The sequence below is a fragment of the Ornithorhynchus anatinus genome, chromosome 5 (assembly GCF_004115215.2).
Source record: "Ornithorhynchus anatinus isolate Pmale09 chromosome 5, mOrnAna1.pri.v4, whole genome shotgun sequence".
NCBI classification, from domain to species: domain Eukaryota; kingdom Metazoa; phylum Chordata; class Mammalia; order Monotremata; family Ornithorhynchidae; genus Ornithorhynchus; species Ornithorhynchus anatinus.
Genome location: NC_041732.1, coordinates 63,815,675 through 63,843,284, shown reverse-complemented (window position 1 = coordinate 63,843,284; position 27,610 = coordinate 63,815,675). Strand labels below are relative to the sequence as shown.

The 27,610-nt window shown below is 44.1% G+C and overlaps 1 protein-coding gene across 1 annotated transcript in view; it reads left to right on the top strand.

The window, feature by feature from the left end:
• Window positions 1-26,724, top strand: part of TMEM51 (transmembrane protein 51) — a 51,431-nt gene extending 24,707 nt beyond the window's left edge. Inside the window, exons 2-3 of the mRNA XM_029064560.2 lie at window positions 22,238-22,720; window positions 25,587-26,724. Coding sequence (XP_028920393.1) covers window positions 22,380-22,720; window positions 25,587-25,989 — 744 coding nt within the window. The 5' untranslated portion in view covers window positions 22,238-22,379 and the 3' untranslated portion in view covers window positions 25,990-26,724. The remainder of the gene's footprint in view (window positions 1-22,237; window positions 22,721-25,586) is intronic.
• Window positions 26,725-27,610: the final 886 nt, after the last annotated feature.

The window sequence follows — 27,610 nt, the reverse complement described above, 5'->3', positions numbered from 1 at the left end:
ACGTGTCTTGCACAAATTAAGTACTCAACAAATAGGATAAATAATCAGTAATAATCAGCGAATTTGCTCTTTAGTAAAATGATATTGGGACTGTACCTGCCTCAAGGCCAACTGTGTGTGGATTGTGGACACCCATAGCCAATCCAACCCTAAACCTGGCCTGAGAGGAGCCCACCCCAGATCCCAGGCATACAAGCTTGGTCCACTCCAGAAATGAGCCTGAGCTGAGCTACAAGTGGGTCCTGGGATTTGCCTCCGTGCAGGTACAGCAGGGATGGGCAAAATACCGCTCAGCTCTCTGACAGCCACTTCCACCAGCTGGGGCTCCTACCTGGTGGCTGTGGCTCCTCAACCATCCTCTGGACCTCCCTTTACCTCTATCTCATTTATCTCACCGCCAACTTCGCGCTCGTATCTTGCCTCTGGCCTGGAATACTCTCCCTCATATCTGACAGACAATTATCCTTCCTCTCCCACCCTCTCTTCAAAGTCTTACTGGAGGCACATCTCCTCCAAGAGGCCTTCCCTGACTAAACCCTCCTTTCCTCTTCTCCCCATCCCTTCTGCATCACCCTGACTGGCTCCCTGTATTCCTCCCCCCTCCCAGCCCCACAGCACTTGTTGACTTATCTGTAATTTAGTTATTTATGTTAATTTCTGTCTCCCCCTCTAGACTGTAAGCTCACTGTGGGCAGGGACTGTGTTACATTGTTATATTGTATCCTCCCAAGTGCTTAGTACATGCTCTACACAGAGTAAGCGCTCAATAAATACGATTGCCTGACTGACCGACCGCTGGCCCGCTGTGACTCCAAGAGCAGCGTCCCATCAAGGATTACTGAGTGCATCCCTCGTTGACTCAAAATCAGGCAAAAGCAACTGCAGATAGAAGGTGTTGCACTTTGCACTCTAAATTCCTTTCCTCTGCCTGTCCCACTCTTTGCTGTCAGCACACAGATGTTTCAGCCTCATGTATAATAGGGTCTCTATTTTGACCTGATTGTCTTTCTTCTACTCCAGCACTTAGTACAGGGCTTTGTATAGAACAACAATAATAACAATAATAATAATAATGATTGTGGTACTTAAGCCCTTACTGTGTGCCAGCGCATAGTACAGAGCTCTGCCCACAGTAAGCGCTCAATAAATATGGAATGAATGTCAGGCACTGTGCTAAGATCCTGAGTAGATATAAGGTAATCGAGTTGGACCCAATCCCTCTCCCACATAGAGCTCCCAGTCTTAATCCCCATTTACAGATGAGGTAGCTGAAGCACAGATAAATGAAGTGGCTTGCCGGAGGTCACACAGCAGACAAGTGGCAGAGCCAAGATTAAAACCCAGGTCCTCCTGACTCACAGGTCAGTGCTCTATCCACTAGGCTATGCTGCTTCTCCTATCTTCACATATCACGACCGGTCATTCTCGGTCTCCTTCTCTGGCACCTCCTCCCCCTCCCATCCTTTAACTGTTGGAGTTCCTCAAGGGTCAGTTCTTGGCCCTCTTCTGTTCTCCATTTACACTCACTCCCTCGGTGAACTCATCCGCTCTCACGGCTTTGACTACCATCTCTATGCAGATGACACGCAGATCTACATCTCCGCCCCTGTCCTCTCCCCCTCCCTTCGGGCTCGCATGTCCTCCTGCCTCCAGGACATCTCCACCTGGATGTCGGCCCGCCACCTAAGACTCAACATGAGCAAGACTGAGCTCCTCATCTTCCCTCCCAAACCCGGTCCTCTCCCAGACTTCCCTATCACCATGGATGGCACGACCATCCTTCCCGTCTCTCGGGCCCACGATCTCGGTGTCACTCCTTTCTCTCGTTCACCCCACACATCCTATCCGTTACCAAGACCTGCTGGTTTCACCTTTACAATATCGCCAAGATCCGCCCTTTCCTCTCCACCCAAACGGCTACCTTACTGCTACGGGCTCTCGTTATATCCCGGCTAGACTACCGTGTCAGCCTTCTCTCTGACCTCCCTTCCTCCTCTCTCGCCCCGCTCCGGTCTATTCTTCACTCCGCTGCCCGGCTCATCTTCCTGCAGAAACGTTCTGGGCACGTCACTCCCCTTCTTACACAACTCCAGTGGTTGCCTATCAACCTCCGCTCCAAACAAAAACTCCTCACTCTAGGCTTCGAGGCTCTCCATCACCTTGCCCCTTCCTACCTCTCCTCCCTTCTCTCTTTCTACCACCCACCCCGCACGCTCCGCCCCTCCGCCGCCCACCTCCTCGCCGTCCCTCGGTCTCGCCTATCCCGCCGTCGACCCCCGGGCCACGTCCTCCCACGGTCCTGGAACGCCCTCCCTCTTCACCTCCGCCAAACTGATTCTCTTCCCCTCTTCAAAACCCTACTTAAAACTCACCTCCTCCAAGAGGCCTTCCCAGACTGAGCTCCTCTTCTCCCTCTACTCCCTCTACCACCCCCCTTCACCTCTCCACAGCTTAACCCTCTTTTCCCCCCACTTCCCTCTGCTCCTCCCCCTCTCCCTTCCCATCCCCTCGGCACTGTACTCGTCCGCTCAACTGTATATATTTTCATTTCCCTATTTATTTTGTTAATGAAATGTACATCGCCTCGATTCTATTTAGTTGCCATTGTTTTTACGAGATGTTCTTCCCCTTGACTCTATTTATTGCCATTGTTCTTGTCTGTCCATCTCCCCCGATTAGACCGTAAGCCTGTCAAACGGCAGGGACTGTATCTGTTGCCGACTTGTTCATTCCAAGCGCTTAGTACAGTGCTCTGCACATAGTAAGCGCTCAATAAATACTATTGAATGAATTAATGAATGAATGAATAATATGCCACAGTTTTTATTATTTAATATGGGGGAAGTGGGTGACAACCAAAATAACTGCCCACCCTTGATATGCAGGTACCCTTTGGGGTGCTGGGAGGTTTTCCCAACAGCCTAGGGAAAAACTGCATGTGCAAAGCACCCATTCATGTTTGGCAAAACTTTAGCCCCAAACCCCAAAAGAGATGTTGCTCTTTGGGTGGGGGGATAATCCAAACTCGATCATATTCCAATCGCAATCCTACCAGACTTGCTTTATATCAATCTGGCACCCATAGGCCAAGATTTATGTGATGAATAACCTACACATTAGTGTACTGTAGCAAGAGGCTTATGTGGCTCCAATCCCACTGTCAAATGCAGCTCTGGACAGTAATGATAATAATAATGATTTTATAATTTTGGTATTTAAGTGCATATAATCAGGTTGGACACAATCTTTATCCCAAGTAGGACTCCCAAATTAAGTAGGGGAGAGAACAGGTATTGATTCCTATTTTAAAGATGAGGAAACTGAAGCATGGAGAAGTAAAGTGATTTACCCTAAGTCATACAGCAGGCAAGTAATAGCAGAGCTGGGGTTAATAGTAATAATAATAATAATAATAATTGTGGAATTTGTTAAGTGCTTCCTGTGTGCCAGGCAATGTACTATGTGCTTGGAGCAAATTGGGCTGGACATAGTCCCTGTCCCACATGGGGCTCACAGTCTTACGCCCCATTTTACAGATGAGGTAACTGCAGCACAGAGAAGTGAAGTGACTTGCCCAAGGAAAAACAGCAGACAAGGGAGGACCCAAGATTAGAATCAATGAACTTCTTACCCTATGAACTTCTTACTCCCCGGCCTGTGCTCTATCCACTATGTCATGCTGCTCTCAGGTCCTTTGACTTCCAAACCCTCTGATATTTCCACTAGGCCATGCTTCTTCCCATCCAGGTTGATTACTAACTGGCAAGAAATGTGATGTGATGATGTTAAATGTTAAACATGTGGAACAGGAATTTGTAGGCCAAGAGCAGGAGTTAGCATGTGCAGCTCTGAGGATTTAACTCTGAAAATATCTCCGGGTTCCTGCCTCTAAACAAGATTATTTATTGCATTTTTCTAGCTCTAATGGCCAATACATACAGTTTCTCTGTGGGCACCATAACCCCAAAGGGTAAGCTGACACCAACAAAAGCTCTAATGGGAAGGAACTCTCATAGAGAAGTCCTTAGGGGCTGTGGATTAATAAAGGTTGGATTCAGGCTAGACTGCTCAAGTCCATTGTAGAGCTGTTTAGGCTCAAAAATGGAGTTAGTGGCCCCTGCCACTAACACATTAGCTCCTGTAGGCAGCTGAGATTACCTAGAAACCTGTGGTGACAACTACATGTTCAGGTCCCACCCCCACCTAGAAGTCTCAAACCAAGTAAAATTCCACTCTCCTGGGTTTATCTTATGCCCAGTGATTCTGACCCGTGGTGAACTTTACCTCCCATCTGATACTGTGTAAGTGTACACGCTGGGAGACTGGCTAGGAAACGCACCACAAACTGATGAGAAATGAAACAAGGACTAGTTGAAAGTCTATTTCTCTTTGCCTACTCCTACCCTCTCCCACTTTCTCCACATATGCTCTTTAGGCTGTTGTACCCTGCTGTATCCTTAGTCCAGGGGTCAGGCCTGATAGAAGTGAAGCCTGAAATCAGTGCTTTGAATATAAAGGAAACTCAAAATAAGGGAGCCCAGCTCCAAGTAATACAGGAAGGTTCAAAGGGTGTAAAACTTCACCATTTCTTACAATGCTAGTCTGTTTTTATAGACTTGCAATCAAACCCTCTGCCCCTGAACCAAGTTAAGATGAGGTCAAGACTCAGGAAACTGGACTGACTCCCATTCTCAGAGTTCTGGGTTCTTTTAGTAGAGTTAAAAACCAAAAAATTTTAGGACCTAGATGAGCCGGGTTTTGCTCACTTCAGTATGCAGAATATTTGCGGCATTTAAGTGCTATAAATGCATAGTACAGTACTTTGCACACAGTAAGCACTCAATAAATATGATTGAATGAATGATGCTATGTGCTGAGCACCACAATAAGCACTGAGGTAGTTACAGTATAGGCAGATCATTCTACAAATGAAGTAACCGAGGCACAGAGTAGTTAAATGTCTTGCCCAAGGTCCACCAGCAGTCAGGTGGCAGAGCTGGGATCTTGAGCCCAGGTCCTCTGACTCCCTGGCTCTTTCCACTAGGCCTCATTGCTTCTTTAGTTTTTAAAGTGCCTCAGCAGCCTGATGTTTCATCCTAGCAGCCCTGACAGGACTTATCCAGACAGGTTTAAACATTTTTGTTTCTTAGTTTTACCTATAATTGTTTCTTTTCTTAAGAAATCAATTTGATTAGGTAGGAAATTCTTTAGAGCTCTTTGTCACAGTAATAAAATAAGCTATCTTGAGTGAATTGTGAAATAGTTAACCAACTGGTTGACCTTACGGTGTCCAGAGGTTTGCGACCTGGAAATTACTAATGCACAAGAAGGTGTCTGACCCCTCCAGAAAAGCCACATAAGATGAAACTTCTGAGCAGCTGAAATGCAAAGAGCCAATGATATCTTTTATGCCCCCCCGCCACGTGACATGGGGCACCGTTACATCCCGGTGTGCAGGAGACAGTGTGATAATATCATTAAATCCTTCTGCTGCTTCATAGCAAGCACTGTTCATATCAACAGCTGAGGCCACCGTAGAAGGGAAAGGGGAAAAGAGGCAATGTGATCTAGCAGAAAGAGAATTAAACTGGGAGTTAAGAAACCTGGGTTCTGATTGCTGGCTCCCTTTGTCTGCTGTGTGACTTTGGACAAATCACTTCTCTATGCCTCAGTTGTCTCCTCTGTAAAAGGAGGTAAAATACCAATTCTCCCTCCCTCAGACTGTGAGCCCCAAGGGGCACCAGGACTCTGTCTGATCTGAGAATCTTGTAATCTATTCCCGAGAATACCATATAGTAAGCACTTGACAAATACCATCATTATTATTATTACTAAGAGTGGAGAAGGAAAATGAGGGGATAGGAGTTAAGAGTAGAGAAGGAAACAACCTAGGCAATTTTGCTAATCCAAGACAGAAGCATCACTTGACCATTCCAAGGGTCAAGCTTCTCAGCCCCCGGGACAAGACACAAGCAGCTGAAATGGTGCCTTTTTTGAGCTTTGCAGAGTAGTGGCTGACACAGTACATTGCAGTTGCAGGATCTTTAAAAAGGCTTTGTCCTAAATGCTTTAACTCTTTTTTTAATGGTATTTGTTAAGCACTTACTGTGTGCTAGACACTCTATTAAGCAATGGGGTAAATACAAGATAATAGGGTTGGATGCAGTCCCTGTCCCACATAGGGCTCACAGTTTTAATCCTCTTTTTACAGATGAGGTAACTGAGGCCCAGAGAAGCCAAGTGACTTGCCCAAGTGCACACAGCAGGCAAGTGTTAAAGCTGGGATTAAAACCCAGATTCTCTGACTTCCAGCCATGGACTTTTTCCACTAAGGCAAACTGCTCTCTTGGTAACATGGTACTCAAACTGCTGTCTAAATTATTCGTATACTCTAAAAAGAAATTCATAGTTCATTTGGATATTCTACTTCCCTCGTTCAACTTCTAAATTAGAAATCAGTCAGTTCGTGGTATTTATAGAGCACTTATGTGCAGAGCACTGTATTAAGTGATTGGAAATACAACAGTTAGTTGCAAGTCTTGGTGCAAGTCTTCTTAGATTTGGCTCCAGCCTGCAACCTCACTCCCTAGGCTCTCAGCAATGTGCATGCATTCTGGATTAACAGGAAGGCTAATGCCAATTCCTGCTACCGGAGGCTACCATTAGAGCGAGCTCCTAAATGGGTAAAAGCCTAAATTGCCACTTGTATAAGCAGAGCAATGCAGTTAAAAGCAGGCATAGCAAAGCACAAACTCAAAATATACCAAGTGTGATGTTTTTGGTCACATCTTGAGATTGGTGTCCAGTGGTAATACCTTAGAACCCCTAGTAAGATTCTGTAGGGGTACTCCACACTAGTGCACCCCAAGGTTACAGCCACCAGCCTGTGACAGTTGGATTTGATTCTTCTGAAAGGCTCAGCTAGCCAGTTTTCCAGGCTGAAGGCTGGCTGCTGTGATCTGGAAGACTCCCAAATTTCCCTTCCTCTTGCTGTATAGTGAGTCTTTTCAATATTGCATGTTCCATACGTGCAAGATTCCTCAGGCCCACTCTGATAATAGTAATACTGCTAATTGAGATATGTTAAACACTTACTAGGTGATAACCATTGTACTAAAGGCCGGGGTTCAGTCTTGCATTATGATGTTGAGTCATTTCCAACCCATAATGACTCCATAGATACATCTCTCGCAGAAAGACCCATCTCCATCTGCAGTCGTTCTGATAGTATACCCATAGTGTTTTCTTACTAAAAATATGGAAGTCGTTTACCATTGCCTTCTTCCACACAGTCAGCTTGAGTCTCCACCTTCAACTCTCTCCCATTCCATTGCTGCCCAGCACAGGGGAGTTTTGACTGGTACCACTCTCTAGCCACTGCCCAAGCTAGGAAATGGGTATGCTTTGCTTTACTCTCCCTCCCAAAGCCGAGATTGGTAGAATAGTAGAAACTCTCCGGGTGTGATCCTGAGGGAGCAAAGGCAGGGGTAGATACCAGGTAATCAGTTTAGACACAGTCCCTGTCCCATATAAGGTTCCTAGTCTGAATGGGAGGGAGGGAGGACAGATACTGAACCCCCATTTACAGGTGGGGAAGCTGAGGCACAAAGAAGTTAAGTAGCTTGCCCAAGGTCACACTGCAGGCAAGGAGTGAAGCTAAAATTAGAACACAGGTCCTCTGACTCCCAGGCCTGTGCTCTTTCCACACAGCCATGATGCTTCTCTTTGGTTGTAAATAGATGAGTTGTATACTTCCTTAAAAGTTTCAACTGCAACAACACTAGTTACATTCCTAGGTGCCATAGTATTAATCAATCGATCATATTTATTTACTGCTTACCTTATGCAGAGCAATGTTCTAAGCATTTGGGAGAGTAAAATATAACAGAGTTGGTAGACACATTCCCTTCTCAGAAGGGGTTTAATCTAGAAGAGGAGGCAGACATAAAAATAAATTATAGATACCGTACATAAGTGTTGTGGGGCTGAGGATGGGAAGAATAAAGGGTACAAAGAATTATACTCTCCAAGTGTTTAGTAGAGTGCTCAGCACATAGTAGGCACTCAATAAATATGATTAAATAAACAAATGAATGAATGAATGAAAGTGCAAGGGTGATGCAGAGGGAGTAGGGGAAATGAGGGCTGAGTTATGGAAGGTCTCTTGGAGGAGAGGTGGTTTTAATAAGGCTGTGAAGGAGGGGAGAGTGATCGTCTGTTGGATAAAAAGGGAGAGGGAGTTCCAAGCCAAGGTCAGGAAGGACATGGGCAAGGGGTCGGCGGTGAGATAGTGAGCTATTGATATGGCACCTACATTCATTCATTCATTCAATCATATTTAGTGAGCGCTTACTGTGTGCAGAGCACTGTACTAAGCGCTTGGAAAGTACAATTCAGCAATAAAGAGAGACAATTCCTGCCCACAAAGAGCTTACAGTCTAGAAACAGGTATATATAAATCCGTGGCATTCAGTGAACAAGCCACCAACAACAGTAAGTATAGTATTTTGGTCCAAATAAGATCTTGTAGTCAATCCAGGAGTAACCGCTTTTCCCTGGTCTGATACTTGTTAATGAATCATGCCCAGGAGTTACCACCACCCTGACCCACTCTACCTGCTGCTAAGCTCCCATTGGCAGCTTCACTGGGAGTGGACTCTCCACAGGTCCTTACACTTCACCCTGAAATGTACCTTTTACTCCTGTTGTACTTTCCTAAATGCTTAGGACAGTGTGCCGCACTGAGTAGGAGCTCAATATTATCATGACTATGACCCTTTTGTGCCACAGCCTTCAATCAATTATATTTACTGAGTGCTTACTGTGTGCAGATCACTGTATAAAGTGTGTGGGGAGTACAGTGTACCAGAGTTAGTAGACATGTTCCCTTCCCACAATGAGCTTACCAACCAAACACCAGCTTCCTCTACATCTGTTTCCTTCAGAAACCTCACTGATACTCTCCCTCCTCATGCTCCTCATCTTAGCCCTTCCACCTAGGCCAATTCTTCCCTCCTAATTGGCTGGACTCTAGCTACTCTCATGTGGGAGATTGACATTTATTCAATCAATCATATTTATTGAGTGCTTACTGTATGGAGAGCACTGTACTAAATGCTTTGGAGAGTACAATAAAATAATATAATAGACAAATTCCCTGCCCACAACGAGCTTACAGTCAGAGCAGGAAAATAAACATTAATATAAATTAATTACAGATATGTGCCTAAGTGCTGTGGGGCTGGGCGGGGGGATGAATAAAGGGAGCAAGTCAGGGTGATGCAGAAGGGAGTGGAAGAATAGGAAAAGAAGGCTTAGTCAGGGAAGGCCTCTCATAGGAGATGTGCCTTCAGTAAGGCTTTGAAGAGGCATAGAGTAACTGTCGGATATGAAGAGGGAGGTATTCCAGGCCAGAAGCAGGTAATGGAAAAGAAGTCGGCGGTGAGATAGACGAGACCGAGGTACAGTGAGTAGGCTGGCATTAGAGGAGCGAAGTGTGTGGGCTGGAATGTAGTAGGAGAGCAGGGAAGTGAGGTAGGAGGGGGGCAAAGTGATTGAGTGCTTTAAAGCCGATGGTAAGAAGTTTCTGTTTGATGCCGAGGCGGATGGGCAACCACAAGAGGATCTTGAGGAGTGGGGAAATATGAACTGAATGTATTTGTAGAAAATGATCCGGAGAGCAGAGTGAAGTATGGACTGCAAAAATAACCTTCTTTCTGGGAAGGGTTCTGAGTAGTAGAGAGTTTATCTGAGCCTTTCCCCACTTTTCTCAATTCCAGACTGGTCTGTTAGACCATCATAGGAGTTAACCCAATCTCATAACTTTTATTGCATATCCCCAGTTTTCAATCTAAAAATCACTCTGCCCACAACTGTGATTATTTCTAACACTTGGAGCTGAAGTAGTAGTAATAGTAATAATATTTATTAAGCACTTATTGCAGGCAGAGCACTGTCCACTGTCTGGGAAAAAGTATACAGGTGAGAATTAGACATCAACCCTGTCCCTTGAGGAGCTCACTATCTGTGAGGATACAGTGGCTTTTCTTTATTTCTCCTGGGTATGTTAGTTGCAGGATTTATGATAAGTCCCGTGTTATTTTTTGCAGCAGGTAGAGCTAAGCAAGGGTGTGTCTTTTTGTTGTACTTTAAAACCTCATTAATTTAAAGCTTTTGTTGACTAATTTGGTTTGCAATTCAAGTCCAGTAAGGTGTTTCAGCCAGGGTTGTTTAAGCAATTACTATACTGCCTTGATTGTTCCTTCAAGCTTCACTTAATAGATTTGTTATGCATCATAGCTGAGCCCTGTCACTGACCTCCGGCCAATAGCACTGATCTGTGAGAGTGGTGCATGGATAGACACGTGTTGCATATGTTTTTCTAAGCGGGAGGAATTTTAATGGATTAATTTTTTAAAAGCTTTATTAAATAAGGCCACACATTTGAGGTCTACCTCCATGAATAATGAGCTGTTTCATGTTCATGAATTCTAGATGCTCTCCCAAAATTTTTGGCAAAGGGAAATGGGAAGCAAATGGCCCAGTGGAGAGAGTATACGTTTAGAAGCCAGAGGACATGGGTTCTAATGCTGCTCTGCCACTTACTGTGTGACAATTAATCAATCAATCATATATATTGAGCGCTTGTGTGCAGACCACTGTACTGTGCATTGGGGTGAGTTCAGTATAACAGAGTTGGTAGACATGTTGCTCCCCACAAGGATCTTCCAGTCTTTAGGGGAAGATAGTTATTAATACCGATGTGTTTATAAGTTCTTTAGGGTTGAAGGTAGATTGAATAAAGGGTACAAATCCAAGTGCAAATGCAACACAGAAGAGGCAAAGGAACTGAGGGCTTTGTCAGGGAAGTCCTCTTAGAGGAGATGTGATTTTAGTAAGGCTTTGAAGAAGGGAAGAGTGACCTTGGGTAAGTCACTTAACTTCTCAGTGCCTCAGTCCCTCATCTATAAAAATGGTAATTCAATACCTCTTAGACTGTGAGCCCCATTGGAACAGGAACTGTGCTCATCCTGATTATCTTGTTTTACCTCAGTCCTTAGTACAGCACCTTGGCCTAGTGGCAAGAGCACAGGCTTGGGAGTCAGAGGATGTGGGTTCTACTCTTGGCTCCTCCACTTACCTGCTTTGTGGCCTTGGGCAAGTCACGTAACTTTTCTGTGCTGCACTTACCTCATCTGGAAAATGGGTATTAAGACTGTGAGCCCCACGTGGGGTAACTTGATTTCCTTGTATCTACCCCAGTACTTAGAACAATTCTCGACACATAGTAAGCATTTAACAAATACCATTATTATGATTATTATTATGATTATTATTAAAGTGCTGGGCACCTAGTAAGTGCTTAACATATATCATAAAAATAAGATGTCAGTCAATCCTATGTTTTTATCCTCTTTCCCTTTTTAAGTGGGGGAACATAACCATTGTATGTAGATCTAGTCCAGGTGTCAATTGTCCATAAACCTCAGCCAGCAGATACCTTCCCAATTTCACATCAGACATAATACCTTCATAGAAATGTTATTATTATTATTACTAATTATAATAATTTTGGTACTTGTTAAGCACTTACCATGTGTCAAGCACTGTTCCAAGCACTGGAATACAGTTAATCAGGTTGGACACAGTCCTTGTCCCACATGGGGCTCACACTCTTAATTCCCATTTTACAGATGAGGTTTCTGGGGCCCAGAGATGTTAAGTGACTTGCCCAAGGTCACACAGCAGACGTGTCAGAGCCGGGATTAGAACCCAAGTCCTTCTGACTCCCAGGCCCATGCTCTGTCCACTAGGACACACTGCTCCTTTAACAAATAGCCTTCTTCTCCCTCCTCTCCCAAATTGAAAAGGGAAACATTGCCTGCTACGTGCACACTGCTGGTCTAATGGGGGAGAAAAACAAGGAGAGGAGAAGCATTGAGAAAATGAATGAACTGTTCATCTGCTTATATTGTCCCTATCCCAGTGCGTATTACCGTGCTGTCAGTATAATAAGAGCTTAGCGAGTTTCACAAATACCACAATCATTATGAAGAACTCCGAATTTGTCTTTATATCTTACTTTGAGAAGCCAGTTAAGTGCCTCAACTTAAATCCGAATGAAGAAAGTAATTTTAAGAAATGGTTTCGGTTTCCTAATGGAGACTTTAGAGTGGGGAATGGTGGGAGCCAGATGTACTAGATTAAGTTTTGAGAGCAAACGATTCACCTGTTAAAACTTCAAATAGAGGACAGTCGAAAGACCAAAGCAGGAAGCAAACTGAGGTATCTGTCCCACATTCAGCATCTCTCTCTGACATTCCAATTTAATGATTTAGCGGTCCATTGTCAATCATTTGCAATGTCTAGATAAATATCAGGCTAGAAGGGGAATGAGAAATGACTCACAGGCGGGGTTTTTTTTTCCTGTGGAGGGGAAGTGACGTGAAGGGAAATTTTAAAGATTTCTGACCCCCTGCTGCATTATTTTATTTTTTTCATTGTTAGCCTAAAACTTAAAGTTTTCTTCACATAGTGATTTCAGAATGGGTGATAGTGGTTCAAAGGGCAGGGCTGAAGGACTGGGATGATGTATTGAGGAGGAAGAATATGGGATGGGTTGAGGGTGGAATTAAGGCAAGGACCCTAAGGATATAATGAAGATAAAGAAACTGGCCTGCCCATGCAGAAAAAGGAGACATACAGAAAAACTGAAAGGGGGGCAGGGTGGGAATTAGAAGTAAGGAAACTCAATCAGCTAACCAATAAGGGGTTCTTGGCAGAAAGTTTGGGAACCACTGCTCTACTATGGTTGCTAAAAATGGAAAATTCCCAGATGTTGGGCAGGCAGAACTTTGTCAGAAAATTGTTCTGATCTTCAGGATTAATGTACAAGTAAAAATGTCTGGGAAGGTGAAGATTTATATACTTATGACTTAGCTGCTTTAAACAGTTGTGTCTTTTATCCCTTCTTTTTGATTAAAAATACCAAGTTCAGTAAGTTTGTACAGCAATAAATATAGTGAGTATGTACAGCAATCTCTGATTTTATCTTATGAGGTCGAGTTTGGCCCAAGGAGAAAAATTAGTCCGGATTATGAGAGTAAAAGAACTGCTCTCTGATCATTTTTCTTCAAGCCACCTCCAGGACTGGACCGGTTGTGGATTATTCGTTCAAGTCCAGATAAATAGGCCTACACAGAGTCAGTGGGAACCTATTTCAAAGGGCCTCTGGCCCAGTTTGACCAGCAGAGAAGGGCTGTTTTGCAAGGACAATATTAAATACTGAGCAGACTTGTGGCTGTATGGGCTAAATGAAGTGTCTTTGTGTAACTCCACCCTCTTTCCTTCAGAAGAAATGGCAGTAAAACTGTCTGTGGGGGAGGTGAAGGGGGGAGGGCATATGGGTAGAGACTAAATTTAACCGAGAATTAAAAAGATGGAACCAGCCTGCTGCCATATCTTTGAGCATAACAGCAAAAGTTCTTCATGAATTAAAGACAGGTTTTGCCTCAGACTCAATCTCGACTCTTCTATGTTTGGCAGAGGGCCATAAATGGTGACCATGCAGTGATTTCTCACCCGTTAAGTGGTTTCTGGTCTTGGGTTTCCTTGTGGCAAAGCCTTTTCTGAACCATCAGGCTTTAATTTCCTCCTACCACAGAATTCAGGTAGTATCTGATCGATAGCTAAAGAAATATAGCCAGTTCCCGATAATGAAATTATTCCAAATAGTTTAGTCAAAAGAAAACCTTACTGTGGCTTGCTGGTATTGTGCTGTCCTGGGTGATGAAGGTTTGAGAGAGTAAATCACCCTTCTGCCTCCCTCTCTGGTCAGATGAATGGAAGGAGGCCATGGCAGCTAAATTAAGATCTTCAGATCAGACCCAGGTTGAATTGAATCTTCCACAGTGTGAGTGGCTTTGGAACTGAGCCACAGGAGCAAATGTACCTGGCTTTGAGGTAGCCTATGAAATGAAAACAATGTGTTTCTCCTGCAGACCAATGTCCGTGGAACAGTGGATTCTGTAGGCTGCCACAGAAATATATTTTATGGCAACAGATGACCTCAGATACATGCAAATAATTTAGATCCTTTAGAGGGTTATTGGTGACCACTTTTATAATGCCAGCTAACAACTCCCTATCTGCTGCTTTACAAGACTGGTGAAGGTCACAGTAAATTCCCTGCAACAAAGCCTTTTGAGTAGTGAATTTGCTACGTTAACTCTCTCTTTCTGTTAATTGCATTTGAGGCTTCCATTATTAAATTTTCTTCCTTTAAAGGCTGAGATATTGAAAATGCAATGTCAGTCAATCAATCCATAGTATTTATTGAGTACTTAGTGTGCATAACACTGATTCACTTTGCCTACAAACATTTCTAGCCTATTAGTCTTTAAAGATGGGGCTACTTTCTCATCCATTTGCACGGCTATGCCATTGAATTTACACTGTGGGTTTCTTATAAAAAACCAGTACAAAAAAAAACCCCAAAAAACAATTGGGTCATCTAGCCCCCATTGCCACCCTATGCAGTGGTATAGGATAACTTTCATTGTAGCTTAACTTCCTTCCATTATTTCATGTCAACTACTGTATTTGGTCTGTTCGCTTTGCCTGTGAGTAAACTGTAGCAAACCATGGACTGTACTCAAAACCTACTTCCTGTCCCCTCTTTATCACTTGTACCTTGAGCAGGTGACTCACCTCCTTTCTCGATCGTTTAACATTGTGACACCTTTGATGCACATTTGCTGCTTTTTAAAGTACTGCTGGTTGAAGGATCCCTCCGTGTTCTTTTGAAACGGACTGCTTTGTGCCTCTGGATGTGATCAGAAACTCATCTTAAGGCACCAGAGAGACATAGCCGGGTGGCATTAGGGGTAGTCATTATGAGTCCCTTAGTTACAGGGGCCTGGAACTTGATGACAAAAGTGTTTCTGGGTTGAAACTTGGCAGATGTGAGCTGTGTGAATTATTCTTTTGTTTTCCAAATGTAGAACAGTCCATTTCTTTCCAACTGGTTGCAAGGGATCTCTTTCTCAATTCTGCAATTTGGCATAAAGAGGTTCATTTAATGGAAGAATAGTTAAGGAGCTTCTTTGTTGAGAGAGTTAATACTAATGCCAGACTCTCTGTGATGAGGCAGGATCATCTGGTATTGAAGATGGCTGGGCATTTCTAATGCTTTTATGTTTCCTGGCACACAGTAAGTGCTCAATAAAATACAATTGATTGATTGATTGACAATCTTTCCAGAGTCATATGAAAGCTGAGCTGGAGGAGCAAAAACCAGACAAGAGCACTGCCTCATGGATTCTTTCCTCTTAAGGAAAATCTTTTTGTACTTGAAATCCTTAGGATCTTTAAAGTGGGTACAATCACAGAGATTCAGTAATTCTGGGTACAAAAATGTTTAGGAAAAAAACTTTTCCTCTTGTTTTCCATGTGGCTGAAAAGACAGTGGAATCCCATCTGGGAGTGCTGATCACTTGTTTCATTGCCTTGGTTTCAGACCTTTTCAGAGGAGGACTGAAAATTACATTATCTTGAGAAAACTGAATTTTTGCTTTGAAGTTATTTCCTTACCATGGAAGAGAAATTTTTAATCAGCTTCCATCCATTCCCATTTCCGAGCCCTGTCTCATAGTTGGGGTGTGACTTAACCTCTCCTGAAAGGGGTAGTGTAACTTTGCTGAACACTTGAGACTGCTGAGAGACTGATATGTGAAATGAAAGATATTCATTCTTGTGTATAGTAAAAGGGTTCTTGTTATCATTCCAATAGAAAATGTCTATTTTAATTTGAAATACACATAATCTTCCTTAGAGATTTGGGTTCATGAACTCCTCTTGCCCATCCACCTCTGAAAAAAAATAAAAACTCCTCACCATTGGCTTTAAAGCACCCCACCACCTTGCCCCTCCTACCTCACCTCACTACTCTCCTACTACAACCCAGCCCTCACACTTTGCTCCTCTATGGCTAACCTTCTCACTGTACCTTGATTTTGTCTAACCGCCAACCTCTCACCCACATCCTGCCTCTGGCCTGGAACACAGTCCCTCCTCATAACCGACAGACAATTACTCTCCCCCTCTCCAAAGCCTTATTGAAGGCATGTCTCCTCTCAGAGGCCTTCCATAAGTCCTCCTTTCCTCTTCTCCCACTCCCTTCTGCATCACCCTAACTTGCTCCCTTTATTCATCCCCCCTCGCAGCCCACAGCACTCATGTACATATTGGTAATTTGCTTATTTGTATTAATGGCTGTCTCCCCCTCCAAGCTGTAAGCTCTCTGTGGACAAGGAATATGTCTGTTTACTGCTATGCTGAACTCCTCCAAACACTTAATACAGTGCTCTGCACACAGTAAGCGCTCAATAAATATGATTGACTATTAATAATAATGTTATTTGTTAAGCGCTTACTATGTGCCGAGCACTGTTCTAAGCGCTGGGGTAGACATAGGGGAATCAGGTTGTCCCACGTGGGGCTCACAGTCTTAATCCCCATTTTACAGATGAGGGAACTGAGGCACAGAGAAGTTAAGTGACTTGCCCACAGTCACACAGCCGACAAGTGGCAGAGCTGGGATTCGAACTCATGAGCCCTGACTCCAAAGCCCGTGCTCTTTCCACTGAGCCATGCTGCTTCTCTAACAGAAGCATCTTTAACTTGGTTGTGATTGTAATGTGAAGGCCCCCTCTGTAGGCAGTCCCTGAATCTCTCTTGGTAAAGAAGTGGATTAGAGTTGTTCAATTGGTTAGAACTTTGCCCTTGTTATGAGAACTGACTACGCCCTCTGCCACTCCTAGCCTGTGGGAAAGTGGATTTTTGTCCAGGACGTTTTTTAAGATCGGTTTGGGATGAAGAACACGTTGGAAACAGTGTGATCCAAGTTCTCCTCAGCACAAAATTAGCTTCTTTCCATGTTGAAAAGGGAAAGAACGCCTTTCTAAATATATCCCTGGTGACAGATGGGGTCAACAAGCAAGGAATAAAATAGTTGAACAGGAGTCCTGCTGGGTCTCTTGGGGTTAGAGTCATGATGACCTTCATGGTTGCTTTCTCCAAAGAAAGAAGTGGCTCAAATGAGCAATTAGTATCAAGGCTTATGCCTGTTTAGAAAACTCAACCGTAACTCAGAATCTGTTTTGGGTTCCCGTTAGGTGTTTCTCCACTCTGCAGTGTGGTTGGCATAAATGTCCTGAGTAGCAGAGTTTGACTTGAGAGGGGAATAAACCTTGAATGAATCTTGACCAATGAACCTTGGCTTTACCCAACCTTGGATGACACCCTCATCCCCTGGTTCTCCTCCTATCTCTCTCAGTGGCTGCTCATTCCCACACTCTTTTGAAGGCTCCTCCTTAACCTCCTTGTGGGCAGGGAATGTGTCTGTTTATTGTTATATTGTATTCTTCCAAGCACTTAGTATAGTGCTCTGCAGTCCATAAATGCTCAATAAATACAATTGAATGCCTCACACTCTGTAAGTGTGGGGGTTCCTCAAAGTTCCTATTGGGTCCCCTTTCATTCTCCATATATGCCCATTTCCTTGGAGAACTCATTTGCTCCCAAGGTTTCAATTACCACCTCTATTTAGCTGATTCCTAAATCTACATCTCTATCCCTGATATCTCTCCTTCACTACTGTCTTGTATTTTCTCCTGGCTGTGGACCCCTCATTCATTCATTTATTCAATCGTATTTATTAAGCACTTACTGTGTGCAGAATACTGTACTAGGTGTTTGGGAAAGTACAATACAACAATAAAAAGTGACGATCCCTGCCCACAATGAGCTCACAGTCTGGGGGGAAGACAAACATCAATACAAGTAAATAAAATAATAGATATATACATAAGTGCTATGGGGCTGGGAATGGGGGAAGAGCAAAGGGAGCAAGTCAAAGTGATGCAGAAGGGAATAGGAGATGAGGAAAAGTGGGGCTTAGTCTGGGAAGGCCTCTTGGAGATGTGCCTTCAATAAGGCTTTGAAGGAGGGGAGAGTAATTGTCTGGCGGATTTGAGGAAGGAGGGCATTCCAAGCCAGAGGTAGGACATGGACCAGGAATCAGCAGCGAGATAGGTGAGATTGAGGCACAGAGAGAAGGTTAGCACCAGAGGAGCGAAGTATGTGGGCTGGGTTGCAGAAGGAGAGAAGTGAGGTGAGGTAGGAGAGGGCAAGGTGAAGGAGTGCTTTAAAACCAATAGTGAGGAGTTTTTGTTTGATGCCGAGGTGGGTGGGCAACCACGGGATATTCCTCACACCCTCTAAGGAGTGAAGGAGTGGGGAAGCATGGACTGGAAGTTTTTATAGAAAAATGACCGGGGTAACAGAGTGAAATATGGACTGGAGTGAGGAGAGACAGGAGGCTGGGAGGTCAGCAAGGAGGCTGATGCAGTAATCTAGGTGGGATAGGATGAATGATTGTATTAATATGGTAGTAGTTTGGATGGAGAAGAAAGGGTGGATTTTACGCTGTTGTGAAGGTGGAACCAACAGGATTTGGTGATGTATTGAATATGTGGGTTGAATGAGAAAGGAATCAAGGATAAGCCTAGGTTACGGTTTTGTGAGACAGGAAGGATGGTGGTGCCATCTACAGTGATGGGCAAGTTAGGGAGAGGACAGGGTTTGGGTGGGACAATAAGGAGCTCTGTTTTGGATATGTTAAGTTTGAGGTGATGAGTGGACATCTTAGTAGAGATGCTTTGAAGGCAGAGGAAATTTGAGCCTGGAGAGAGGGAGAGAGATCGGGGAGGAGATGTAGATTTGGGTTTCATATGCATAGAGATGGTAGAGAACTCCTCATCTTCTCATCCAAACTCTGTTCTCCCCTGACTCTCCCATCACTGTAGACAGCACCACCATCCTCCCTGACCCACAAGCTCATAAGCTTGTCGTCAACTTCGACTCATCTCTTTCATCTCTCAAATTTAATCTGTCACCAAATCCTGTCGGTTCTACTTTCACACCCACCTTTCCCTTTCCATCCAAACTGCTATCACTTTAATCCAAGCATTTATCCCATCCCACCCTGACTACAGTATCAACCCCTTTGCTGAACTCTCTGCCTTCTGTCTCTCCCTACTGCAGGTCAAACTTCACTCTGCTGCCCGGATCATTTTTTCTAAAAAAAATATTCAATCCATGTTTCTCTACTCCTCAAGAACTTCCAGTGGTTGCCCATCCACCTCTACATCGAACGGAAACTCGTCATTAGCTTTTAAACATTTTGGCTTTAAGTCACTTTGCCCCCTCCTTTCTTACCTCACTGATTTTGTACTACAACCCAACTCATTCACTTCACTCCTCTAACACCATCCTTCTTACTGTAGGTCTATCTCACATATCTCATTTACCACCATCTTGCCCAGGTCCTGCCTCTGGCCTGGAACTCTCTCCTGACAATCACACTTCCCCACCTTCAAAGCCTTATTAAAATCACATCTACCCAAGATGCCTTCCCTGACTAAGCCCTCATTTACCCCACGTCCTCTCCCTTTTGCACTTGCACTTTGATTTGTACCCTCCATTCACTCCACCTTCAGCCCCACAGCACTTATGTAAATATCTATGGGTTTTTTTAAGGTCTGTCTCCTCTTCTAGCCTGTAAGCTTCTTGTGGGCGGGGAATGTGTCTACCAACTCTGTTATAGTGTACTCTCCCAAGTGCTTAGTACAGTGCTCTGCACATAGTAAGTGCTCAATAAATGATTGATTTTTTGATTGAACAAAGGAGGACAGGTGGAGGGAAGGAGAAGGGGGATGACTCATTTTCCCTGCCATCTTTTTGTTACCAAGATCATCTGTGTGATCTTGGGAGAGCAATAACTTCTCTGTGCCTGATTCTTCAGCTGTAAAATGGGCCTTCAGGACCTGTTCTCCTTCCTACTTAGCCTGTGAGCCCTGTAAGGAACAGCTTCTGTGCCTGACCTGAATAACTTATATCTACCCCGATTAGTAGAGTGCTTGGCACATAGTTTGCACTTAAATACCATAATTAATAATGTTGGTATTTGTTAAGCGCTTACTATGTGCCGAGCACTGTTCTAAGCGCTGGGTTAGACACAGGGGAATCAGGTTGTCCCACATGGGGCTCACAGTCTTAATCCCCATTTTACAGATGAGGTAACTGAGGCACAGAGAAGTTAAGTGACTTGCCCAAAGTCACACAGCTGACAAGTGGCTGAGCTGGCATTCGAACCCATGACCTCTGACTCCAAAGCCCAGACTCTTTCCACTGAGCCACGCTGCTTATTAATGTTGCAACACCTTTTCCTTCTTACCCTACCAGTTCTACAGGATCCTGAGATGCTCCTCTAACTCACTTTGATCCCCTTTGACAAAACTGATATGCATTTCCGGTGCATTGAATTTTAGATTTCCTTGTTTTGGTCCTGGAATGACTGCAACAGATATCCAGAGTTGTCCAGTGAGTTAAATCCACAGTAGATTCCCAACTGTGCTGCTGCAGCAGCTTCTTATTCATCATAGCACTTATTCTGTATCCTCAGAGGACCCCACCACTCTAGTAATCTCTAGGTTTAATTGTGTTCATTGTATGTAAATGTGTATATCAAGAGGGCTAAGTGGTAATCTCTGTGAATAAGCTGAAGTTTTGTTTTTGTTTTGTTTTTTATCCTAACTTTCAGATCCAAACATCCACAGTTGCTAAAAGAGAAAGTATCCTAGGGTCAGAAGACCCAGGTTATAGTCTCAGCTCTGCCCTGACCTGCTGTGTGACCTTGGGCAAGTCACTTAACCTCTTCAGGCCTCAGTTCCCTCTTTTGTAAAATGGGGATGAGATAGAGTGAGCCCTGTTCTAATCTGGTAACTGTATCTACCCCTGGGTTTAGTACAGAATAAATGCTTAATAAATACCTTAATTATTATAGGATGTTGGATGGTGAGGTTAGTCATCCTTTTTCCAAGGGCAGGAGGAATGTGGAATTGAAAATGGCTTTGCCCATGTAAGGCCCTAAAACATATCTAAAATCCTAAAAATATAACTGGACACAGTAGGGCTCTAGCCTAGACTTAACTTGCTGGCAGGTTCAGTGAGATGCTGTGCAGTCATGTAGACTTATTTCTCTCTGGACTGTGAAAGCTTGTTGGCATAAACATCAATCAGTCAATCAGTGGTATTTATTGAGCACTTCCTATGTGCAAAGCATTGTACTAAGCGCTTAGAGAGTACAATAAACAGAGTTGGTAGAGGCATTCCCAAGACTAATGCAGCTCATCTGGCTTGGTGTACCAGCATTCCATCCCTGGGGGGATTTCTTATCATTATGGAAATGACTAGCATGTAGGAAGTGCTGGAGCCAGAATCCCCTTTATTAAGCAGAAGGAAACAGGATGTGTTTGAAGCTCATATTGCTGAGTAGATTTCAGGTATTCAGCCCATACTTTCAGGACCTTTGAGTGCTAATTAATTTTTTTATGGTATTTGTTAAGTGCTTATTATGTGCCAGGCACTGTATTAAAGCACTAGGGTATATATAAGCTAATGGGATTGAACATAGTCCACATCGCACTCGGGGCTCAAAATATTAAGGGCCTGGGTTCTAATCCTGGCTCTGAAACTTGTTTATTGCATAACCTTGGGCAAGTCACTTCACTTCTCTGTGCCTCAGTTCCTTCATCTCCAAAATGGGGATTCAATACCCATTCTCCCTCCTACTCAGACTGTGAGCCCCGTGTGGGATCTGCATATATTGTTCTATCCCAGTGCTTAGTCAAGTGTGTGGCCCATACTAAGTGCTTAAATTCCACAGTTATCATTATTGTTTTACAGGTGAGGTAACTGAAGCCCACAGAAAAGGCTTGCCCAGAGTCAGACAGCAGACAAGTGGCAAAACTGGGATTAGAACCCAAGTCTTTCTGACTCCCAGGCTCTATTCATAAGGCAACCCTGCTTCTCCCTGCAGTTTAACAAACTCCAATGGAAGATTCAGGCCGAAGCATTTCTGGTCTCCTCCAAAAAAATATTTGATTTTCCTTTTTTGGGCTGGGGAGTGGGAAGTCGAGAAGGAATTGGTTATCCAATCCAAAAACTCCACAACATGCTCATACACCTATGGGATTTGTCATGGCAAAACTGCAGCCAGTAATTTAGCTCTGCTGCTCTTTCTCCCAGTGAATGAAATCCCCTTATGTTGGCAGAAGCGTGTTGGATCTGAGTTGATGTTTTTCTTTTCTTTTTCTCCTCTCTGTTCCACTTTCAGATCCTTCAACAAAGCATTCCCGAAGAGAGATTTGGATTTGCACTTGATACATCTGGAAAATGTTAAAAACAATCTTTTAAGGTGTTTGGTTGGGTTTGGGGGGTGGCTGGTCCTCTCATTTTGGTCAGTGTTAGCAGCTGCCATGGCCCAGTCCAAAGCGAATGGGTCTCACTATGCTCTGTCTGCGATCGGGTTGGGGATGCTTGTCCTTGGGATCATAATAGCAGTGTGGAACCTGGTGCCAGGATTCAGTCATGCCGACAAACCATCGTCCCAAGGAAACAGCAGCAAGCCGGAACACAGTGGAGGGTTCAAGAACAAGACCTTTTCTGTGGCATATGTGTTGGTCGGTGCTGGGGTTATGCTGCTGCTTCTTTCTATTTGCTTGAGTATCCGGGACAAAAGGAAACAGAGGCAAGGGGAAGAAGTAGCCAGAATCCAGCATGAAGCAACTGTTGGTCCGCAGACTCAGGAAGAAGACAGGTAAGTCCTTAAATGGTGGATTTTTTTTTTCCTTTCTTTTCAGGACAGATCCCATTTAAGGGACAGAGGGTAGCAGCGTGGCTCAGTGGAAAGAGCCTGGGCTTCGGAGTCAGGGGTCATGGGTTCGACTCCCGGCTCTGCCACTTGTCAGCTGTGTGACTGTGGGCAAGTCACTTAACTTCTCTGTGCCTCAGTTACCTCATCTGTAAAATGGGGATTAACTGTGAGTCTCACGTGGGACAACCTGATTACCCTGTATCTACCCCAACGCTTAGAACAGTGCTCTGCACATAGTAAACGCTTAACAAATACCAACATTAGTACAGCGCTCTGCACACACTAAATGCTCAAATATGACTAAATGAATAATGGGATGCATATATTTTAGTACACACTTGTCCAGAGACCAAAATAATTTTTTCTTTAAATTTAAGTGGAAATTTTGGGCTTTCCCACTGAGAGTTCTTCTGAATTAAGCAAAGATCACCAGAATGCTAAGGGAGAGCTGCAGTTATCGTGCCACCCATTCTCAGGAGTACCCCCTGAGCAGAAAACTGGCCCAGCCTAGGGGTTCTGGAGCCTGTTCAGAACCCCACAAAGGTAGTAGCCCACATAGCTTAGCTCTAAGATATCAAGAAATACACCAAACTGGCCAGCTCCTTCCCCTGCCAGGTTGGTTGGCCCCATGTAGCCATGGTATCCTCAGGGACAGGTCCTTGGGGATGGGGTACGGAATCTGGGCTAGTCTCCTAGCATACATAGTCCTGGCTGGGCAGAGGTGAGGTTGAGGGGTGGAATGACTTCTGGATACAGTTTGTTCTGACGTAGAATTTTTGTTTATGGTATTTCTTAAGTGCTTACTATGTACCAGTCACTGTACACTAAGTGCTGGAGTAGATACAAGCTAATTAGGTTGGACACAGTCTATGTCCCACATGGGGCTCACAGTCAATCCCCATTTTACAGATGAGGGAACAGAGGCTAAGAGAAGTGAAGTGACTTGCCCAAGGTCACAGAGCAGACATGTGACAGACAAGTATTGCACCCTTCTTCCACCAAATTGAACTCCCTGGAGCATTGGTCTAGGGTCAGTTTGCTTGGACTAAGGAATTATGCTGCTGAGCCTTCTGGGACTTAGCAGCTGCCCCAGATCATCACACCCTAAGGATGGCTGTGCCTTTCCCATTACATTCAAAAGCTATAGTAAATGTTCAGAGTGCCCAGATTTGGGGCATATCTTCCTCAGATAACTCCTTGAAGGTAGTAATAATTATGGTATTTGTTAGGCCTTTACTATGTGCCAAGCATTGCATAAGGGCAGGGATAGGTACATGACAAAGCAGACACAGTCCATGTCCCACATGGGGCTCAGTCCAAAGAGGAAGGGAGAACAGGTATTAAATTCTCATTTTAACGATGAAGAAACTGATGCCCAGAGAAGTTACACCACTTGCGCATTGCACAGAGCAGGCAGTGGTGGAGCTGGGGATAATGATAATAATAATAATAACAACAATGATGGTATTTGTTAAGTGCTTACTATGTGCCAAGCATTACTATAAGCGCTGGGGTAGATACAAGGTAATCAGGTTGTCCCACATGGGGCTCACAGTCTTAATCTCCATTTTACAGTTGAGGTAACTGAGACATAGAGAAGTTACGTGCCTTGCCCAAAATCAGACAGCTGACAAGTGGCAGAGCCGGGGTTAGAACCTATGACCTCTGACTCCCAAGACCAAGCTCTTTCCACTAAGCCATGCTGCTTCTCAAGGACAGACAGATGATAAAATAAATTATAGGTGGATATGTACCTAAGTGCTGTGGAGGAAGGGTGAAAAATCAAAGTGTACAGCCTCCCCAGTACATAGGCAAGGCAGAAGGGAGAGTGAATAAGGGAAGGAAGGACCTAAATCAGGGAAGGCTTGTTGGAGGTGATAGGGTTTTAGTTGTGGCCTAATGGAAAGACCTGGGCCTGGAAGTCAAGCGATCTGGGTTCTAATCCTGGCTCCGCCACTTGCCTGTTCTGTAACTTTGGGCAAGTAACTTCCCTGTGCCTCACTTTCCTCATCTGAAAATGGGGATCGCATATCCATTTTCCTTTCCCCTTAATGTTGGTATTTGTTAAGCGCTTACTATGTGCAGAGCACTGTTCTAAGCGCCAGGGTAGGAACAAGGTAATCAGGTTGTCCCACGTGAGGCTCACAGTTAATCCCCATTTTACAGATGAGGTAACTGAGGCCCAGAGAAGTGAAGTGACTTGCCCACAGTCACACAGCTGACAAGTGGCAGAGTCAGGATTTGAACCCATGACCTCTGACTCCCAAGTCCAGGCTCTTTCCACTGAGCCACGCTGCTTCCCCTCAGACTGTGAGCCCCATTTGGGACAAGAACTTTGTTTAACGTGGTTCTCTCATATCTACCCCAACACTTGAGATGGTACTTGGCACAAAATAAGTCCTTAACAAATACCACAACTATAATAGTAATCGGTGTGGTCTAGTGGTCTAGTGGTCTAGTGGTTAGAGCATGGATCTGGCAGTCAGAAGGACTCCAGGCTCCACCACTGGTCTGCTGTGTGACCTTGGGCAATCACTTCACTTCTCTCTACCTCAGGTACCTCATCTGTAAAATGGGGATTAAGATTGAGTCCTATGTGGGACAGGGACTGTGTCCAAGCTGATCAACTTGTATCTCCCCCAGGGCTTAGAACAGTGCCTGGCACATAGTAAACACTTAACAAATACCATAAAAAGTAACAATAATGATAAATAGGGCATAGTATTTGAGCAGACCGACTTGGTTCTCTGTGTTTGCCCTTCATTTATTGGTGACTGAATTGCAACAACTGCTTTTGTCTGATCTCCAGCCAAGAAGAGGAGTCTCCTTCCAGATACTATGTTCCCAGTTACGAAGAGGTGATGAACACTAACTACTCCGAAGTGAGAGAACTGGACCAAAATCCAAGGATGAGTGTGTCTCTCCCGTCCTACGAGTCCCTGACCGGGCTTGATGACACCACTCCCACAACTACTAGAGCAGATGTGGAAACCAATGGGGAGCAACCACCAGACAGACAAAACTCCAGGCTGGGCAAACGGCTCAAGCCCCTGAAAGTTCGAAGGATTAAATCTGAAAAGCTGCACCTAAAAGACTTCAGAATTAACCTCCCAGAACAGAACAGTGCCCCTCCCACGATAGAACCTTTAACTCCTCCTCCGCAGTATGACGAGGTCCAAGAAAAAGCACCAGACACCAGGCAGTCAAATTAAATCACCGACACTCTGGACAAAAAGGTTCTCTTGCTAACTTTGGGGGAATAAACAGAGTCAAAGCTCACCTGCTTCATCCAAGTATAAAGAATTGGGGGACCAGCTCAATCTACTGGGTTCACTCTCTTTTAAGGGGAAAGCAAGAGGTGTGTGAGAGACAATTTGACATTCCACCAACACTTATGTAGCAGTTATGTTTGAAGCAGATACACTTCTAGGAGTCTCCATTTATTTTTTAAATTAAGGAGCACGCTGTATGCATCTTCTGTAGTGTCTCTTTTCAACTCTGAATTGTTTAGCCAGAATCACTCCTCTTTCCAAATAGGAAAGGCTAAGTAACATTGTTTAGATTATTTTCCACCCCAGTGTAAACTTTAAGAAAAAAGAAACACCACGTGCCTACTTCATTGGTGTTTTAAAATCTCCAGAATAAGCAGGGCTCTGGAACATGCTGGCTTGTGTTCTGAAAAATAATTGAGTTAAATGATCAGGTTAGATTATTAGATTTTGGTGTGATCAATAGTAGCCCATTTAGCCTGTGAGGCTCTCAATTCTTTGAGGGCTAGGGGTCTGGGATGTTTCATACGATAGGCAATCCGTCAGTCTTAATTTGTATCCTTAACTGGTCTCTCCTGCACTACTGCAAAAATGTGTATAAGATGCTCTATTTTTAAGTTACTTCTGAAATACTGTACAACTGAGCTTTTTTATAATAAAAATATTTTGTATGTAGTAGTCTCGTGTCCATAGCTAGTTTGGCAAGCTTCCCAGATCATTTCTGTTCCTATTGATGACATGAAATGGCCAAGTATGTTGGTTTCCAGAAGCAGCTTCTTGCTCTGAAACAGGGTTCACCAATTTGTCCTGAAGCCCATCTTTTGAGAATCCACATTCACCCAGTGTTAAAGCCACAGCCCAGGTTTCCAAGTAACTGTAGTGGGATTTGCAGCTAGTATTTTGGTGTAAATCAGCATGGAAGAGCTGAAAAGCATTAGGTTGAGGCTGAACAGACGGGGTTTGTTTTTGAAAGAGATCGTGCTTTGGAGCATGGCTCTCGATTGGCTCAGGTCCCTGACTGATTGAAAGCTGTGATTAGGGGTGCTTGATTTTTAAAGATTCACGATTCAGATCACTTCCCCGCTCTTCACAGTTGCTGAAGAACTATGAAAAGAGGAGAATCCCCTTGAGGTTTGGAGTGAATAAATAAAATGGCTGCTGTTTCGGATACCTAGGGAGAAGCACCTGTAACTAACCTCTTCTTCTGCCTGACCCTCTACCAATGTGAGCAGTTGGGAGCCAAACTCCCCATTTTCCCCGCTTCCATCCTCACTTGTCACCACGGCCTGCCTGATCTTCAAATCCTGCTTTAAAACTCCTTAAGGCAGTAGGATGAGTAAGGGAGGAGGTTTAAGGAGGAAATGAAGTGAAATGCTATCTGTAATAACAATTATCAGTAATTATTATGCTGTTGAGCACTTACTAGATGCCAAGCACTGTTCTAAGAGTTGGGGTAAGTTACAAGTTAATCAGGTTGGACACAGTCCTATCCCACACTGGGGCTCACAGTCTGAGTAGAAGTGAGTAGGATTTAATCCCCATTTTACAGATAACTGAGGCACAG